Raw genomic sequence first — 21316 nt, forward strand, 5'->3', positions numbered from 1 at the left:
TTTGCATTTTTTGGCTAATATTTTGTTGAGAATCTTTGCATGTATGTATAAGAGGGATATAGCTTTCCCTTTTTTGATATCTCTCTCTGCTTTTTTGCCAGGCTTTTGTTTGCCTCATTGAAACTGGGAGAATTCCTGCTTCTACAACTTTCTGAAAGAACCTGGAAAGAATTGGGAGTAAGTCTTTTATTAATTGATTGTACCGAAATTCAAGTAGGAACACTGTAAATTTGATTGCAAGTAACATTAGAACCAACTAAACTCAAAAACCAAAAATAACATAGAAGACTGAACTAGCAATAAACAGCTTAGTAAACCTTTAGACAGGGACTTATCAACTCCATTTTAAGACATAATAGTTTTCACATAAAAATTGTTTTTTAAAAATTGATTTTGATATTGGACCTTTGTTATATAATTAATTTTAATTCTAGATCTGTTTGGACATTTGATGATTTGTTATTATTTAATAATAAATAAATAAATTTAGATAAATAAGGTAAGGAAAAACTTGCTAGCAAATTTATCTAGGACTGGGCTTTTTTGTGGGGCCAGGAACAGGTTGATTACTCTTTCAAGTTTATCAATAGTAATTGATGACAAGGCCTTCCACTGAGTTTTCATGTTCTATAATCTCATTCTTTCTGTCACTTCTGTATATAGATTCAAATGTCTGTTTTCATGCTTTCTTAATCTTGCACCACTGTTTCTTTGAGCTCATAAAAGATCCTTAATATGTTCTAGCTATAATCCTTATCTGAGTGGTTCTATTTCTGATTGAGTTGTTCAGGCAATAATCTTCATTCTGAAAGTGTGGTGGTATTTCTATGTCGCCTACTTCTTCTGTCTTTTGCAGTTAGAAATATTTGATTCTTTCTAATACATCACCTATGCTCTCCTGCCAGGTCACTCTCTAGTGTAGCCAGAAAATTTATGAACTCAGTTATCCTAGATAGTTACTTCCCTGTTGGAAAATATTCCAACATTTTTGGTTGTCACTCAGTAGTTGTATAGAATTTTGTGCAAGGATTTTAAAAAGAGTTTAGTGACATTGGCCATGTCACTTCTTCAGCTGTAGTTTAGGGGTCTAGGAATTCTTACTACCACGGTTACCTTTGTTCATTTTTTGTGGAAATAGGAGATCAAGTGTAATATCAAGCTAAAAGTAGACTTAGTGTGGTATGGCTGGAGGCTGCCAAACCACTGCAGTGCAAGTTCTGTGAAAATGTCCCATTTGTCCCCTTGGAATATGCAGGAGTAAAGAAGTAGTGTGTAACTAAAGAGGTACCTCAAGCTTCTGTGGGTTCTATGGACCCCAGAAGATTAAAGGCTTTCATATAGAAATTTTTATAGCAGCCTTGAAGCCAAATGACGGATCCCTGGTCTTCTGCATAAGCCAGTTTATGGCTTCTGCTGGATTGTGAGTTCTCACCAGTTTGTAATGTGCTTTGTATATTTATAGAACTCAACATTTTTAATAGAAGTTCCCTCTTGTAAGGCCTGACTACTTTATTTTAAAGATCCTATCATTTCAGACTTAAACAGAAATTGTTTTGAAGAGCTGTGATTTTAATGTGCCACTGACATCTTTTTCCCTCTGTGGATAAAAGAATCTTCTGATCAGGGACATCCCACATCTGTATGTCTATTATTGAAAGGTGATGCTCAACATGACCAGTAAATTTATGTCCTGATTCCTCAGAAAAAGATAAGGCTTCAAAGTCTCCTTTAACAACTTTCCCTAAGAAACCATGACAAAGTAATCCATTTTAGCAACTGAAAAATAATAGATTCCGAATCTTGTCACATTTGGGTTTGTTTCTCTTGAGTGGGTCTCTATCTAGCACTATTTCATGTCTTAAAATTTAATTTTGTCAGATCTTACACTATTTTTTTTGAACATTGTGTTTTTTTTTTGGTTTCAAAAATCAAGAAGGACAGACTCAAAAGAACCACATGGAAGAACAAACTTTGAGTGGCTATTATTATAAACTTATCTGATGTAACCTTGTCATTTATATTGCAGGTTGGGATGGTCAGTGTGGCAGCTCTGAGTGTTTTCTGGAAAATCATGAAAAATCAAAGTTTTGTCACTGAGTTTGTTTTCCTGGGGATTTCACAGAATTCAGATGTTCAGAAGATTGCATTTGTTATATTTCTTTTTGCCTACATTGCAACTATCTGTGGCAACCTGCTGATTGTGGCAGCCATCATCAGCAATCCAGCGCTCATGGGCTCCCCAATGTACTTCTTCCTGGTTTTTCTATCTTTCCTGGATGCATGTTTCACCTCAGTAATTGCCCCTAAAATGATCATAGACTGTCTCTATGAGAAGAAAACCATCTCCTATGGAGGTTGTATGATACAGATATTTACTCAACACTTGTTTTCAGGAGCAGAGGTGATTGTCCTCACATCCATGGCCTATGACAGGTATGTGGCCATCTGCAAACCCTTGCACTACACTTCTATCATGAACCCAAGGCTCTGTGGCATTCTGGTTGCAGTAGCCTGGGCAGGGGGCTTTCTGCATTCCATTATACAGCTTGTCTTTACTTTACAACTTCCTTTCTGTGGTCCCAATGTTATTGATCACTTTACTTGTGACTTGTACCCCTTATTGGAGCTTGCCTGCACTGATACTTATGCCTTTGGCCTTATGATAGTGGCCAACAGTGGATTCTTTTGCATCCTAATCTTCTTCATGTTGCTTGTGTCCTATAGTGTCATCTTATTCTCCCTGAGAAACCACAGCGCTGAAGGACAGAGGAAAGCCCTCTCCACCTGTGGGTCTCATATTGCTGTTGTGGTTTTGTTCTTTGTTCCGAGTATATTTGAGTATGCGCGGCCTCCAGTTTCTTTCTCCTTCGACAAAATTGTGGAGATATTCAGCACTATCCTATCACCTTTACTCAATCCTTTGATTTATGCTTTCAGAAATAAGGAGGTGAAAAATGCCATTAAGAAACTTTGCAGCCGGTTTATGATTGTTTCTCTTGAAAACTAATGCCTTTATTGTTGAAAAGACAGATAAGTGTAACTTGTTACATCAGAGTGAACTCTGAGCACAAAGTGAGGGGTAAACCCTCAGAACTCTCATGTATGTTTCTGCCCCTCCTCCCAAGTTACACAAAAATGTCAAAGAAAATAATAAATTAAGTTATTCCCCAAAACATTACAGACTGATTTTTAATCATTTAAAATGCTTTGAAATGCCAGTTGCAAGTTTTACTGCAATTAGAAAGAATCATTATACTTCTGAGACACAATAACTTCTTGTCATGCACCATATTCTCAATTTCTTTGCAGATGCATTGATTTTAGTTCTGCATTTTCAATATTAGTTGTAAATGACAAAGCTTTATTGCAGCCTGAGTGAGTTTAATTCATACATAGATATATTTTTATCTATCTATATACCATTATTTTTGATGTGTTCAGGTGTAATTTTCTGTCTCACAGAAATAATCAGAGTCAGATTTTATCTCCTATTCCATGTGATTTTAGACTAAAAATGTAAAATAATTGATATTTTAAAGCAGTTCCTTCTCTGTGAAATCATTATTCCCCAAAGTTCCCTTTTTTGTGTGGTAAGAAAGCTTTGTTGAAATATTCTTGCATAACATTTAGGTCATTTATTATAGGATCTAAGCATGGTGAATTTATTGGGTCTATGGCATGGTGAATTTCCTCATCCTGCTTCTTTTTTATGTGAGAGTATAACATTATCACTGGGATCCTGTTGGTGTAGCAGCCTCTCTTTAGTCATTTTTCCCAGCAGTGCCACAATGGAGGCTTTTTCAGGGTCAGGAGAATGAAACCTATTATTGCTACTGTATTTGGCATATCGAATCCACCACGCAGAGCTTGCCAGGAATACACCAGGGAGAGCTTGCCATGCCCTGCCTTGTGGGCAGAATGCTCTCAGTAACTTGCCAAATTTTCTGAGAGGGAGAACTAGGCTATAAGATGTCAGAGTACTGCCATTTATTCAGTCATTGATTAAACTGATTGAATGGGGCATGAACTCCACATCAGTGTTTTTTTCAGTAAATTAATTTTTTATTATTTTTATTATTATTAGTTTTTGAATCAGTATAATATAGTTACAAAGCTTCCCTGTTTGAGTTTCAGTCATACAACAGTTGATCACCCATACCTCCACCAGTGCACATCTTCCACCACCAAGAACTCAAGTATCCCCCACATCCCACCCCTCCATCCAGCCTCTATGGCAGACTATCTCCCACATGCTCTCTTTTGTATTGTTTCTTATGAATAGCATAAGTTGTTGTGTTGCCCCAAGTTCGGCCCCGCGCTTGTATTTGTAGAAATCTCTGCAAAGAGCTGCTGACTTCGGAGATGCTTTGGTGTGACTCCAGATCAAGATCATTAAGGATCTTGATACAGCAGCCTGAGGCAGTTTGTGGGTGTGACCTCCAGGTCCCATAATCATGCTTTTTCTGTATGTTTCAGCTTTCATGCTGTCAGTAAGCATAGTGAAGAAGGAAGCAGTGTGAATTCTTTCCATAATCACCCCTCAGATTATTGCTCTCATCTTGTTCTTTTTTGATGTGTATTCGATGCATTTATTCTCAAAATGAAAAGGTAGCAGTGTATTTTATTCTTGGGCTACCTTCACTTCACCCTCTTATTTACAGTCAGATGAATTTAAAAGAGAAAAGCACCATCAGAATTATGGTTTTCCAAACACACAACGTCGATTTTATTTCCTGATTATAACATAGAGAGTTGGCATTATTCATTGAAATAAGGAGAACATTTTGGACATATCATTATTTGAGCCACATAGGCATATCTAAACATTTTTATTTTTAATTCCTTATTAAAATAATGGCAAGAATAAAATCTATAACACTTTTTTTAGATTTGTGTTATAATTTCAAATTAATGCATTGAGAGTAAAGATGGCTATGTAGCAATTAAAATTTTGACTAGACACTGAATACATGGAACCAACTTCATAGTAAACCACACCACTATTGTTGATATTTATCAAAGTGAAATTCAAAGCTTATGAATATATAATAAATGATAATAAGTAAATATTGATAAAAAGCTAAGCATTTTTTTAGCATAGAGTTAGAATTCAAGATGGATAGGAAAATTCCAGGTCAATTTTCCTGATAACTATTTGAACTCAAAACAATAGAAACTGTCAATCAAACTCTGTACACGTTATACAGTGATTATTATTTATCTAGATGATTTTTCATTGTTTAAGGGGCTCAATGAAAATGCTTATGGGTTATTTCTGGCTTTGCTCTCGGGAATTATTCCTGTGATAGTTAAGGGGACCATATCGAACAATAGACTAGGAATTGATTAAAGTAGTGTCAGCTGCTTTTATGACAATATCCGTACTCGCTGTACTCTCTCTGGTTCTTTCTATAAACTTTCTTACTTGAAGATAAAGGCAATAAAAACTACCAGATTAAGTGCAATTGTCTGTTTAATGACATTTTGTATAGAAGTGCAAAAGTTTTATTCTTTTTATAAATTGAACCTTCTTGCATTACTACTACTAATGAAATTAGACACAGCATTTGGTTTACTAAAATAAAAGGTTTATCACTGAATAGTTAGGAGATTAAGTTTGTTTCTCTACAGATGTTAGAAAAATACCAATAACTCTGGATGTATACTCATGTAATAATACTAAAAAAACTGTGATGTGGGGCTTACTCTGAGCATGTCTACTTTGAAAAATTCCACAAAGCCAATCATACTTAAAAAATGGAAATTGTAATGAATACACAGTTTTTGAAATATCTCAATGTGAAAATTCTATTAAAGAGGCAGTATGAATGTTCTGTTTTGTGTCTTAAAGAACAGTAAACAGCTGAATATGCTCATGTTTAAAGATGACACTTCCTAGAAGGAAACTTTAAAAACGAATGAAATGTTATTTGGGAAAAGTACCGGTAGTAATTGAAATGAGACAGAGACAATTCTCTTATCTATCTAGGAGGCCTGACTCTGTCTATCATTGTTGCACTATGAAAATACCTAGAATTGCACATTGAGGAACACAGAAGTGAAAAACACAAGCAAGAAGCAGAAGGGATTTTCAAGAAGTGATATCTGAACTCGGATCTAAAAAAAAAGAAAAATGTATTATACCATTCACAGGCAGTACATTATAAGCAGAAGATGAAATCTGGTAGAGAGAGTGGTAATACAGCAATAGGCAAATGAAAGAAATTAGGTCACTGTTGTAAATGAACAATCTGTTACACCATGGTACAGGTGAAATATGGAATAAAGGGTCAAATTCAAGGAATGCTATTCTTTAAAACCTCAAATTAAAAACTAACACTGACAACAGAAAAGTTCAAATCAGAAAAGAATTGAAACTTTAAAATCTACATGAGGGTTTTCGCCAGGCGTGAATATGTATATGGTTCAGTAATTTTACATAAACATTTTCTTATAGTTTCCACTGAACTTTGCTATGTTTCCTATGTTTGTAGAACTTATATGCTTATTATATTACTCATCACATATAGTCTTTTATTCCCTATATTTTATTGAATCATCGTGAGATAGTTACAAGCTTTCATGTTTGGGTTGCAATCTCAAAATTATCAAACACTCATCCCTCCATCAGTGCTCATTCCCCACCACCAATATCCCCAGTATACCCCCTGTTGCCCACCCTCCCCGTGCCTCTGTGGTAGACAGTATTCTTCATACTCTCTACTTTTGTGCATCATGGCTTGCAACACAGACACTGAGAGGTCATACTTTTGTCCATTATCTACTTTCAGCACACATTTCCCATGGGATATCGTCCAGCTCTTAGGAGAGAGGAAGTCATGAAATTTACATATAGTCCTCTAAGATGATTGATTAAATTATTATTTTGCCAGTTTCCTCTTTGAGGAAAAAATTATAAATTAAGAACACAGGTCATAGAAAAATGCTTGTTGTTGTATTCATTACGAGTCAGAACTCCAAAATTAGTATCCAAAGCTCTGCTTACTTACTCTTATTCTTCAACTTTCATCTTCATAAATGTGTCCTGTATCAGGGATTTTCTTAGTGCTAACTCATGAGAAATTTTAAGTAAAGAGAAAACAAACTTGTACCAAATTGCTTTGGTCAGAAAAGCAAAAACATTTTGGCTTTTCTCAGATTTATTACAAGTCTACATTTTCTATTGGGATTTGTAAAAACAAAATATTGGCAAATTAAAATATAACAACTTGATATCTCCCTTGGAAAGCCATTTCTTGATGGTACTAGGTGAAATAAGGTGGACAAGTTTTGATTTAGATTTTAATCACATTCAACTTTCCAAAAGAGTACATGGACCTGGTGTCTTTTTTTCCCAAAATTGATAAAACAAAATTCCTATTCTAAAATAAATTATGCCTTAAATTTAATGGTGTGGGGTATCAGTGTCAAGAACACAGAGCATGGGCTAGAGTGATAGCACAGGCAGGAATCAAGGCAAGACTGATCCCTGAGTACAGAAAATGGAATAAACCCTGAGCATTATCAAGTGCAGCGCAAGTATTAAAAACAAACAGGGAATAATAGAAAAAACACAATAAATCAGCACAGTTTTGCATATACTTAAATATAGAAATTTTTATTTTAATAACATATACTTCTGATATATTTTGATGCATTTTTTATTGTCTCATGCCTATGCTGACAGAAGAACTCTGTCTGGAGTGTTGATAAGTACACAGAAGGCACACATTCCATCCCTTGGTACCCATTCTTTTCTTCCTGAAGGATGTGCAGGGAATGAGATAAATCTTAGGAGAAAATCACGAGATATTAAAAAGTCTGCAAAGAATAAAAAGAAACATTTTAATTGCTTCAGAGAACAGAAATTCATCATAACCAAAGTTCTGAGTCTTAGATTGCTGGGAAATTCCCAACTCTGTGACGAACTGAGAGGAAATTTTATAGGATCACAGTATCTCAGGGAAACCTCTTTAAATTCTAAGTGGGAAATAGAGGAAACTGTTGTTTATATATTTTCCAAAGCTGTTGCAGACTTTTGATGACCAGTGGAAAACATCCTCTACCTCATGTGCTTGAGATGCACTTCCACTCTCTCCTACAGGTAGAAATAGGACTTGGAAGCACTCTCCACTGAATTGTCTGTCTCTGAATGGACATTTATCACAGTGATAAGATTATTATCACCATAATTTTTATAGTGTATAATTCATTCTCATGATCCATAGATTGGAATGCATCAATTATCCTTGTCCCGGAGTCTAAAGAGGAGAGGACAGACATAGATGGAAGGGTAAGGGGAGAGCTGAAGAGATTAGAAGCAACAGAGGTAAGATCCAAGGGACCCAGGTATATTGGTAATTTCATGGAATGATCGAGCTAAATATCCAAATCACAGAATCAATGACATTGAAATCAGGAGACGAAACCTTTCATAATCACATTTAAAAGGTACCTGTAAAGGTGGCAGGCCAGATGGGGTAGCTGGATAGGAAAGGAAATTTGGGCATGTGATGGAGGAAAGTTGACACTGGTGGTGGGCTTGGTGACTGAACATTGTGTGTCAAAAACCCAATTATGAATAACCTTGTATTTCATGTTGCTATCAAAAATAACATTTTTAAAACAAAAGATTTTTAAAGTTTTTTGTTAAGTTTACTATTAGTTCTACTGTTGCCATTCAAGTATGGCACATTTCAAACTGGATTCTGAAAAAGTATTGAATCACCATGAGTTACAGTTGCAAATCTTTCACTATTGAGTTTCAGTCATATTATGATTGAAGAGCCATCCCTGGACCAGTGTACTTATTATACCACCAATTTTACTAGTATCCCTCCTGCCATCCCTTCCCCATACTACCTCATACTTCTGCAGGTACCTTCGTTCTAATTCTCTCTCTACTTTGGGGAATTACAGTTTTCAATACAGATATTTAATGGCTTTTATGTTTGGTCCTTTATCTACTTTCAGCACACATCTCCCATCCCGAGAGATCTCTTCAACTTAGTAGTCCGTTCTCCATCCCAACTGCCTCTTCTCCCAGCACATGTTGGTGGCTTCCAAACCACAAAGCAATTCCCTTGGCTCTTGTTTTTACTGTCCTAAGGTATTAGTGTCATATTATGCTATTTGATATTCCACAAATGAGTGCAGTCATTCTATGTCTGTCTCTCTCTTTCTGACTCATTTCACTTAGAATGATAATTTCCATATCGATCCACTTATAGACAAATTTCATGACTTCATCTTTTCTAACTGTCTCACTGTTAGCACTGCAGTCCCATTATTCATCTATTTGCTGGAGCGGGTACCAGCAAAGTCTCCATTGTGAGTCTAGTTACTGTTTCTTTGGCATATCAAATATGCCACAGAGGATCTTCTTTCCAGGTCTGGTTGAGCCAGGAGAACAAGGTCGAAAAGTTCTGCTTACCGGGTTCTCTTTGGCTTCATTCGTGTGTGAGGTACGGCCTGAGTGTGCCGAGAATGTTCTGGAGTGTAGCGGTGGTTGGGTATTTGGTAGTAGTACTCTATGAGTACCGCAAGATATTACATAGGATTCAAAGTAGTAGGCAACCAATCTTAGAGGATAATACTTATATATATAGCACTGTAGCACTGTTGTCCCATTGTTCATCGATTTGCTCCAATGGGCACCAGTAATGTCTCCATTTTGAGACTTGTTACTGTCTTTCGCATTCGAATATGCCACGGGTAGCATATCAGACTCTACCATGCAGGCAGGATTTTCTCAGTAGCTGATTTTTCCGAGAGGGATAGAGGAATCGAACCCTGGTGGGCTGCATGCAATGCAAATGCTCTAACACCTGTGCTATTTCTTCAGCCGATATATGTGCGTGTGTGTGTACATACATTACAGATGTAAAGGCGCACAAGGATCCACACTTAACAACACTTAATGATGTCTTATAAAATGTCTTAATGGCCCCTGTCAAAATAGAACAATTTTCTTTCTCTTTCCGCTAAGGATCCTTTTGTGTAGCATTTTCAGCGTTTTTTTTTCATAACAAGCAATATAGTATATATTATTTTGGTTCTGCATTGGGACAGGCATTGAGGTTCAGATGGAAACATCTGAAACGTGCTGATGGGAAGGCCTAATGGCAGTGGGATGGTGTGTGAATATAAAATGTCATCAAATATTGTGAACTACCTAATTGAAAAATTATCAGAAAGGAAAAGAAAAAAAAGTCTTGTTCCTTTCAGTAAAGTGAAGGAAACTGGAGGATACCAGAGTAAGAAAATCCATCAGAAATAGAAAAACAAAGTTGATATCTCATTCATATGAAATATATAAATTATAAATGAACCTGAGACAATAGAAAAGGAATATTTAAAAGAAACTCTGGAACTCTGATTAACCACCCATTTCCTCAAAGAAAACAATGTTTTTTGTTCTATTTCTCAATAGGAACTAAGTGCATTTAAGTTTTATAACCATTAATTGAGTCTTTATAGTTTTAAGACATTAAAATATTAACATTTGGTGCTGAATGTTAATATAGCATCTCTATTTCTTTTGTCTAAACTAATATTTGAAATAATCCTAATGTTTTATGTGAAGATTAGCTTTATTTAGGTGAATGGACAATTGGATTAGTAAAGTTTGTAGTATTTATTTTAAAATAAATCAAGTATAACTTTCTCATTTAATTCTTGAGTGACTCCTGAGTTCAGTCATTATTAAACTCTGCACATCAGGCTGTGGGCAAAAGACCAAAAAAAATATGTATAACCTCATGTGTCCTAAAAACAGTGAAGCAAATTAATGGCCATCTTAGTTAAAACAGAAAAAAAAAATTTGCAAACAGATTTTTAAAAACTGGGTGGGTAATGTTCCCGGACATTAAATTATACTATTATGTTAAAGTTATCAAAACTGTGGACTTGGAATAAAAATAGAGAGACCAGCAGAATATAATCTATATCCCTGAGGTAAATTCTCATATTTTTAAGTGATAATTTTCAAAAGAGGGACTAGGTGCTTTAAATTTTAATTCTACCACATTCACCTTGGAATATACTCCAGATAAATTATATTATAAAGCTTTGGAAAGAAAAATGATTTACCTTTTAAAAATATATCATTTTTGAAGTGAACATTATGAAAATAATAAACAAAGAAAATAAAGGTTATTAGTTTAATGTATACTTATCAAAATTTCTAGCTTTTTTATAATTAAATAAATATGAAATGGCACGCTACTAGATATATTTCACATTACAGTTTGATTATGGAACCTTATCTGAGGATACTACCCTATCATTTTTATGAGCACCAGAAGTTTTATCCTTTACCAAAAAAACTATATTCCATCTCCATATCACAAATATTTTATTTCTGAAGGTAATAAAAGTATCTTCCAATACAGCATGAGCACAGATAGATTTTTTTTTTTTTTGCTTTTTGGGTCACACCCAGCAATGCACAGGGGTTACTCCTGGCTTTGCACTCAGGAATTACTCCTGGCAGCGCTTGGGGGACCATATGGGATGCCGGGGATCGAACCCGGGTCGGCCGCGTGCAAGGCAAACGCCCTACCCGCTGTGCTATCACTCCAGCCCCGAGCACAGATAAATATGTGCTGTAAAAATATAATTGCTCAGGGACAAAAGATTTTGCCAACACTTGAACCAAAACATTAAAAATAGTTGAAATCATACAGGTGGGAAATTCCCAACCTTGGGGAGAATTGAGATGCAATTCTACAGGTTCACGATGTCTCTGGGAAACATCCCTCAATTCCAGTGGGAAATCAATTGCAAAAAAACCTTTGATTTCTTATTCCCTCCTTCCCCAAACCATGTTCATCAAAGTGATACACAAGCAGTAGAGAACATTCTCTGCATCTTCAACTAGAGTCGCTCTTCCTCTATCTCTCTGATGAAGAAATAAGATGTGGGCCCAACAGTCACTTGTTGGTCATTTAATGAAGAATTAGAGATTGGCAGGACCAGAGCATTCAATAAATTGAAACATGGTAGGATTCATAATTATATGTTTATATTTTAAGGAAGAAATACAAATGGAAATTTAGGACTTAAAACTATAGACGGTAAAATTCAACTGTCAAGTTTGATAGAATTTTAGATTCTAAAATTAGGTTGTAAGATGAAATACTACAGATAAACTGCACACTGGCATACTCACATAACCTTTCTGTCTCAAGATTTTCACTTTAAATAGAGATGATAATGTTTGTACACTCAAGGAAAACATAGTGACATACAATATTTAGCATCAATAAGACAACATTCCAGATGTCTTAAGCACTCAATAAGTATTGGATAAAGAAGGAAAATTTTTGGTGGAGTGATTGAAATAACTGTTATTTCAAGAGCTTAAACCTGCTTTCTGTACTTATCTTCTTTTTCAAGTTCAACGCAATTCAGGTAAAATGTTACATATTCATCACTTTGCCTTTGTATTTTTTTTGGATTTCTTATATCTCAGAAATCTAATAAAATATTTCTCCCTGCAGTGATGTTTACACTGGAGCGATAGCACAGCAGGTACGGTGTTTAACTTGCATGCATCCACCCAGTTTCCATACCTCTGTCCCTTTCAGAGAGCCCAGCAAGCTACTGAAAATATCCTGCCCGCATGGAAGAGTCTGGCAATCTAAGGTGGCATTTTCGATATGCCAAAAACAGTAACAACAAGTCTCACAAGGGAGATAATACTGTTGCCACAAGAGCAAATCGATGAACATTGGGACTTCAGTGACAGTGATAGATCAAAGGGAATAGAAGCATATTTAGAGTTCCATAAAATTCCTTGTGGAATGTTTGTGATATTTCAAAACTGGAGCACAAGATATTGTGTTTCATACAGGATAAGTACTCTATTTTCAGCTCTGCAAAATCGTTTTACCAAGGAACAATTAGATGATTTATAAGCACTATATCCTTCCTTTGAATATTTTGGGGAAGGAATAAATGAATTTTAGGTTATAATATGATTGAGAACACTTTATGTCATTCTTGGCCAAGTGATAGTACAGCAGGTAAAATGCATGTCTTTAACACAGCCAATACTAGTTATATCCAGGCATACAACCTGGTGCTAGAGAGTTCCCCCAGGATTGAGTCCTGGCACAGAGCCCCGAATATCTAAGTGCTGAACACTGCTGAATGTGGTGCCTAAACCAAATCCAAACTTGATCACCTGGTAAAGAGATTTATACTATTGATTATTAAATATAGTAATTATATTGTTATGTGTGCATTGCTATATACATTGCTTAATAAAAATATGATTTCAATATTTAACAATATATTTTGGTTTATACATACTAAATACTAAATATGCATAAGAATATTTTTTGACTCTTGTGAATTGGGCAGTTTAAAATGATCATTTCTGTATTAAAGGCAGCTGAGTCTAAAACTGTTGTCCTTCTACCACTCATTAGAAGAGGACACCAAGATTAAGGGTTTCTTCAGTGACACATGGTTATCGGCAAATAAATTAAATAATGAAATAATTAATTCAAATTAATTGTAGTGATTAGTCTTATTTGATTAATTTGATCAAATTAGCACATTTGTAAAACTATGACATGAAGACTAATATCATACTTGTAAATGAACTGCATGATTTTTTTTCACACCGTTACATTATTTACTACTATATATATCTTTTCTATTTGAAACTCAATTACGCAGTGCCCTGCATTTTTGTCAGTTGCCTTGGTTCTGAACTGTTATCTATGTCATTGCCTTCTCTTCTCTTTTGACACTAGGATCAAATGGTGTTTTTTTCCCTACCAATATAAGTTTTACTCATGGAACAATGTTGTATTTTATTTATACTTTTGCTGTCTTGGAGACCATTGTAGCAAGATACAGAGGTCATTGGGCAAGCATTGCTGAAATGTATTAAAGTTGAACACAAATCAGAATGGGTAGGGTTTTCATCAATGTTGTGAGTTTTTGGGGGTTCATTTTATATTATATTTATATTTCATATTTATAGAATAAATTTTATTTTTACAGTAAGCCTCATACTTTCCTACATATTAAAGAGCAAATGCATATGCCAGTATCATAAAATCTGTGATCATTTCTGTATTAAAGGCAGCTGAGTCTAAAACTGTTGTCCACAGTTGTAGCTGGAAATGAACTGAGAAATTGAAATAATTGAAATAATTATTGAAATAATTCCTGGATCATTAAAGGACATTATTTCTGTGGATAAAATGGCTGACTTTCTACATGAGAACCAATAGAAACTTCAACCAGAAAAGACACAGTATCATAAGCTACACTTTTGTGTTGTCCTGGTAGAAAAATAATTGGAAATCATTATTGACATAATCTGTTGATACATTCAGGTAATTGGAGAACATATGTATTTTGCAAGAGAGTAAATTTCAAATAGTTATATCTCAGGGCTGCAGCCGTAGTACAGCGGTTTGGTGTTTGCCTTTCATGAGGCCAAAATTAGTTCGATACCTCCGACCCGCTCGGAGAGCCCGGCAAGCTACTGAGAGTATCCAGCCTGTGTGGCAGTGCCTAGCAAGCTCCCCGTGTGTATTGGATATACCAAAAACAGTAAAAATAATTTCTCAATGAGAGACGTTATTGGTGCCCTCTGGAACAAATCGATTAGCAACAGGATGACAGTGATACTGTAATCTATCTAAGGTAGTGGTATTAAATCAAAATGGAGATCATCTTACATGTAATTAATAAGTAGTTGGGAAAAACTCAAGATTCCGCTATATTCAACATATTGCTGTATTTCTTATTATGTAGTTTTGTTACATCTTTAACCTGTATATGTGGATTAGAAACAGAACAGTCACTCACTCTCTGACTTTCTTGCTGGGAAAGAAGGATTCTTGTTCCTGTCTGGATTGATACAATAGGCAAGAACTGGCCATGTAAAGAATGCAATGGTCTAGGTTTAAAGTCCAGATCAACATCTATTATTTGTTTGAAATAATACTTTAAGTGATTATTTTCCACAGTTAAATATGTATAAAAGATATAGCATTGGTAGTTTATTAGGCGATAATTCTTCAATTTTTATTTTACTGCTATTATTGAACTTACAAATGAAGACAGCACTTGATAGCAATATTAATTTAAATAGGTTTAAGTTTTAAATAAAACAGTATGTAATTCATGCAAAGATTTTATTTTTTAATTTAATTTAATTTTATTTGAGTTACTACAATTTATAACCTTTCATGATAGGATTTCATGCATAACACAACCCTCACCAACCTTCCCTTCATCCCACCTGCCATGTCCACTTCCTTCCCACCAGTTCCCCAGTGTCAATCCCTTCCTAACTAATTCCTCTCTGCCCCTTCCACTTGCTTTCTCCATTGGTGGCCTACTACCAAAGATCAATTCTCATTTTATCCCATTGAGTATTTTTTATACCCCTACAATGCTTCTTTATATCCCATATATAAGAGAAATAATTGAGTCAGTCCTTTTCCTTTCGATTTACTTTATTCAACATAATACCCTCCAGATCCATCATGTAGAAGCAAATTTCATGATTTCATCATTTTTTATAATTCTACCACATTTACATACTATGATTTGTTTATTTAGTCATCTGATCTTGGACAGGGAGTTGTTTCCAGAAGTTGTTTATTGTGAATTTGGCTTCAATGAACGAATATAGGAGTGCAAATGTTCTTTATATGTATATATATATATATTTATTGGTATTGGGGTGTATATCAAGAAGTGGAGTTGCTGGTTCATATAGTAGACTGATCCCTTCTTTTTTAAAGAATGTCTGCTGATTGTCGTAAAATGCTAAACCAGAAATGTTTCTAATAACAGTGAATTTTTACCTCATATCTACAACATTATTGGTTGTTTTTGTTCCTTTGTTACAGTTTCACTGGCCTGAGATGATATACTATTGTTATTTTTTATTTGTATTTTCCCGATGATAAGTGATATATATGTATATATATGTATATGCATATATATATATATATACATATACTTTTTGGCCATCTATATGTTTCCATTGAGAATTACTGTTCGTATCCATCTATTCCGTTTTCAAGTGTCATTTTTTTTCTTGTAAAATTCAAACAGAGCTTTTAATATTGTGATATTAGTCATCTATCTGATGACTACTTGGAAAAAATTTTTTCTATATTTGTTGGTTGTCTTCTTATTCTTGCCTTTGTTTCTTTTTTGGTGCACAAGCTTCTGAGTTTGATGGTCACATTTGTTTAGCTTTGATTGATTCTGTTTACTTGGCCAATGGTATTGAATCATTTAAGATAGCATCCGCTTCCATGCCAAAATGTTCCACTTACATTTTCTTCAATGTAATTGAAGGAAAAGGTTGGATATCAAGGTCTTTAATCTGCTTTGATTTGATTTTGTACACAGTATGATCAAAGTTGTTCCAATACCACTTGCTAAAGAGACTTTTTTTTTTTGCTCCACTTCAAGGCCCCAACCCCTCTTTTTATAAACATTAAATGTCACCTTATACCTGAGGATCTGTCTCTGGACATTCATTATACAACATTGACCTGAGTGTCTCTACTTTGTTTCGATGACTTTAGCTCTATCACACAGTTTGAAGTTGGGGAAAATGAAGTCTGCTATATTCTTTTTACATAAGATATCTTAGGTTTATTAAGGGGACTCAATATTCCGTTTGAATTTCAGGCATATTTAATCTATAAGCATTGATTACAGCACTGCTCTGTACCACTGTCATCCATTGTTCATCAATTTGCTGGAGCGTCTCCATATTGAGACTTGTTGTGACTGTTTTTGTCATATCCTATATGATCCAGGTAGCTTGCCAGGCTCTGCTGTGCGGATGGGATACCTTTGGTAGTTCGCCAGGCTGAGAGAGATGCAAGAATCAAACCCAGGTCGGCTGCGTGCTATCGCTCCAGTTCAAACATAGATTATAAATTAAAATATATTTTTAAATGTCTTTAAAAGTTTCATGGCTTTTTTTTTTAGACTACATTGTATCTACAGTGTTCTGAAAGAATGCCACTTTGACAAATGTTGATACTTCCTATCCATGATGAGGGGATGTATACATTTCCTTGTGACTTTTTCTTTCATTTTATAATAACATAGTTTTATTCTATGTAAGTCTTTAACCTGTTTTGTTAAGTTGAATTCAGGTACTAGATTTTCTGAGTAAAAAATGCTGAATGGGATTAATATCTTAAATTCTCTCTCAATTGCTTTATTATTTGCATGTAAAAAAAGCCATAGTTTGTCCATCGATTTCGTAGTCTGCTACTCAATGGTATAAATATACTTTTTCTAGGTGTTACTTTGTACAGTCTTTAGCATTTTCAAAGTGTAGTTTCATGTCTTCACAAACACTGCATCTGACATCTTTTCTAGTCGGAATGTCTTTCCTATATCTTCTTGCCTAATTGTTATGGCTTGGATTTCCGGAACTAATTAAATAATAGTGATGAGAGTGGACATCCTTGTCTTGTGACTGACTTTAGAGGGAAGGTTTTCAAATTTTCAGCATTGTGTACAATATTTGTTGTTAAATTGTCGTAATTGGCTTTAACTATATTGAAAATTCTTTCAGTTTCAACTTTATTGAGTTCACATCATAAATCAGTTTGCATCTTTTTGAATGTTTTCTCTGCCTTTATTGGTATTACTAGATGACTATCTCATTCTTATATTGATGTGGTTTATTATGATGATTGATTTGAGTATATCAAACCAAGAGCTTATTTGATCATGGTGAATGATCTTTCTGAAATACTTTGCATTTTTTGGCTAATATTTTGTTGAGAATATTGGCATGTATGTTCAAGAAGGATAGAGCTTTCCCTTTTTTGATATCTCTCTCTGCTTTTTTGCCAGGCTTTTGTTTTCCTCATTGAAACTGGGAGAATTCCTGCTTCTACAACTTTCTGAAAGAGCCTGGAAAGTATTTGGAGTAAGTCTTTTTTTAACTGATTGTACTGAAATTCAAATAGGAACACTGAAAATTTGATTGCAAGTAACATTGGAACCAACTAAACTCAAAAACCAAAAATAACATAGAAGACTGAACTAGCAACAATCAGCTGAGTCTTTAGACAAGGACTTAGAACTCCATGAAAAGACATAATTGTTTTCACATAAAAATTGCTTTTTTTAAATTGATTTTGATATTGGAGCTTTGTTATCTAATTAATTTTAATTCTAGATGTCTGGACAGTTGATGATTTGTTAATACTTAAAAATAAATGAATAATTTAGATATATTAAGGTATGGAAAAACTTGCTAGCGAATTTATCTAGGACTGGACTTTTTTGTGGGCCCAGGAACAGGTTGATTACTCTTTCAATTTTATCAATAGTAATTGATGGCAAGGCCTTCCACTGAGTTTTCATGTTCTGTAATCTCTTTGTGTCACTTCTGTGTATAGATTCAAATGTCTGTTTTCATGCTTTCTTAATCTTGCACCACTGTTTCTTTGAGCTCATTAAAGATCCTCAATATGTTCTAGCTATAATCCTTATCTGAGAGGTTCTATTTCTGATTGACTTGTCCAGGCTACTATCTTCATTCTGAAAGTGTGGTGGTATTTCTATGTCGCCTACTTATTATGTCTTTTGCAGTTAGAAATATTTGATTCTTTCTAATACGTCACCTGTGCTCTCCTGCCAGGGCACTCTCTAGTGTAGCCAGAGAATTAGTAAACTCAGTTATCCTAGTGAGTTACTTCCCTGTTGGAATTGTTCCAACATTTTTGGTTGTCACTCAGTAGCTGTATAGAATTTTGTGCAAGGATTTTAAAGAGTTTAGTGTCATTGGCCATGTCACTACCTCAGCTGTAGTTTAGGGGTCTAGGAATTTTTACTACCATGGTTACCTTTGTTCATATTTTGTGGAAATAGGAGATCAAGTGTAATATCAAGCTAAAGGTAGACTTAGTGTCGTATGGCTGGAGGCTGCCAAACCACTGCAGTGCAAGTTCGGTGAAAATGACCCATTGGTCCCCTTGGACTATGCAGGAGTAAAGAAGTAGTGTGTAACTAAAGAAGGGACATCAAGCTTCTGTGGGTTCTGTGGATCCCAGAAGGTCAAAGGCTTTCTTACGGAACTTTTTATAACAGCCTTGATGCCGAAAGAGGGATACTTGGCCTGATGCATAAGCCAGTGTATGGCTTTTGCTGGATTGTGAGTTCTCACCATTTTGTAATGTGCTTTGTATATTTACAGAACTCAACATTTTTAATAGAAGTTCTCTCTTGTAAGGCCTGACTAATTTATCTTAAAGATCCTATCACTTCAGACTTAAACATAACTTGTTGTGAAGAGCTGTGATTTTTAAGTGCCACTGACATCTTTTTCACTCTGTGGGAAAAAAAAATCTTCTGATCAGGGACATCTCACATCTGTATGCCTATTATTGCAACGTGATGATCAACATGACAAGTAAATTGATGTCCTGATTCCTCAGAAATAAGATAAGGCCTCAAAGTCTCCTTTTACAACTTTCCCTAAGAAACCATGACAAAGTAATCCATTTTAGCAACTGAAAAATAATAGATTCCGAATCTTGTCACAATTGGGTTTGTTCCTCTAGAGTGAGTATCTATCTAGCACTATTTCATGTCTTAAAAGTTAATTTTGTCAGATCTTACACTATTTTTTTTTCAGAACATTGTGGGTTTTTTTGGGGGGGTTTCAAAAATCAAGAAGGACAGAATCAAAAGAACCACATGGAAGAACTAATTTTGAGTGGCTATGATTATAAACTTATCTGATGTAACCTTGTCACTTATATTGCAGGTTGGGATGGTCAGTGTGGCAGCTCTGAGTGTTTTCTGGAAAATCATGAACAATGAAAGCTTTGTCACTGAGTTTGTTCTCCTGGGGATTTCACAGAATACAGATGTTCAGAAGATTGCATTTGTTATATTTCTTTTTGCCTACATTGCAACTATCTGTGCCAACCTGCTGATTGTGGCAGCCATCATCAGCAATCCAGTGCTCATGGGCTCCCCGATGTACTTCTTCCTGGTTTTTCTATCTTTCCTAGATGCATGTTTCACCTCAGTTATTGCCCCTAAAATGATCGTAGACTGTCTCTTTGAGAAGAAAACCATCTCCTATGGAGGTTGTATGATGCAGATATTTTCTCAACACTTGTTTTCTGGAGCAGAGGTGATTGTCCTCACATCCATGGCCTATGACAGGTATGTGGCCATCTGCAAACCCTTGCACTACACTTCTATCATGAACCCAAGGCTCTGTGGCATTCTCGTTGGAGTAGCCTGGGTAGGGGGCTTTCTGCATTCCATTATACAGCTTCTATTTACTTTACAACTTCCTTTCTGTGGTCCCAATGTTATTGATCACTTTACTTGTGACTTGTACCCTTTATTGGAGCTTGCCTGCACTGACACTTATGCCTTTGGCCTTATGATAGTGGCCAACAGTGGATTCTTTTGCATTCTAATCTTCTTCATGTTGCTTGTGTCCTATAGTGTCATCTTATTCTCACTGAGAAACCACAGCGCTGAAGGACAGAGGAAAGCCCTCTCCACCTGTGGGTCTCATGTTGCTGTTGTGGTTTTGTTCTTTATTCCATGTATATTTGAGTTTGCGAGGCCTCCAGTTTCTTTCTCCTTTGACAAAATTGTGGAGATATTCAACACTATCCTATCACCTTTAATCAATCCTTTGATTTATGCTTTCAGAAATAAGGAGGTGAAGAATGCCATTAGGAAACTGTGCAGCCGGTTTATGATTGTTTCTGTTGAAAACTAAAGCCTTAATGTTTGAAAAGACAGCTAAATGTAACTTGTTACATCAGAGTGAACTCTGAGCACAAAGTGAGGAGTAAACCCTCAGAACTCTTATGTATGTTTCTGCCCCTCCTCCCAAATAACACAAAATGTCAAAGAAAATTATAAATTAAATTATTTCCCAAAAAGTTACAGACTGATTTTAAGACATTGAATATGTTTTGAAATGCCATTTGCAAATTTTACTGCAATTAGAAAGAAACATTATACTTCTGAGACACCAAAAACTTCTTCTCAGGCACCATGTTCCCAATTTCTTTGCAGATGCATTGATTTTATTTCTGCATTTTCAATATTAGTAGTAAATGACAAGCTTTATTGCAGTGTCAGTGAGTTTAATTCATACATAGATATATTTTTATCTATCTATATACCATTATCTTCGATATAAGGTATAAGGTATAAGTTTCTGTCCCACAGGAATATTCAGAGTCAGAATGTAGTTCAGGTATAAGTTTCTGTCCCACAGAAATATTCAGAGTCAGAATGTAGTTCCTATTCGGTG

General features: G+C 35.1%; 2 protein-coding genes across 2 annotated transcripts; both read left to right on the forward strand.

Moving 5' to 3' along the window:
- Positions 1–2071: 2071 nt before the first annotated feature.
- Positions 2072–9400, forward strand: LOC129405995 (olfactory receptor 4C15-like). Its single transcript, XM_055143723.1, has 2 exons — positions 2072–2968; positions 9350–9400. Exons 1-2 carry the CDS (start codon positions 2072–2074, stop codon positions 9398–9400), a joined length of 948 nt encoding a protein of 315 aa, XP_054999698.1.
- Positions 9401–19798: 10398 nt separating this feature from the next.
- On the forward strand, positions 19799–20773 carry LOC101547832 (olfactory receptor 4C15-like). Its single transcript, XM_004622035.2, has one exon. It carries the CDS (start codon positions 19799–19801, stop codon positions 20771–20773), a length of 975 nt encoding a protein of 324 aa, XP_004622092.2.
- The last annotated feature ends 543 nt before the right edge of the window (positions 20774–21316 follow it).

This window comes from Sorex araneus, chromosome 6 (genome assembly GCF_027595985.1).
Source record: "Sorex araneus isolate mSorAra2 chromosome 6, mSorAra2.pri, whole genome shotgun sequence".
NCBI lineage: Eukaryota > Metazoa > Chordata > Mammalia > Eulipotyphla > Soricidae > Sorex > Sorex araneus.

Excerpts from the sequence above, each read along its gene's own strand:
- LOC129405995 (XM_055143723.1), top strand. The coding sequence starts at position 2,072 with ATGAAAAATCAAAGTTTTGTCACTGAGTTTGTTTTCCTGGGGATTTCA. Across the intron at positions 2,969-9,349 it reads TGAAAAATGCCATTAAGAAA|CTTTGGCATATCAAATATGC; the intron begins CTTTGCAGCCGG and ends TAGTTACTGTTT.
- LOC101547832 (XM_004622035.2), top strand. The coding sequence starts at position 19,799 with ATGGTCAGTGTGGCAGCTCTGAGTGTTTTCTGGAAAATCATGAACAAT.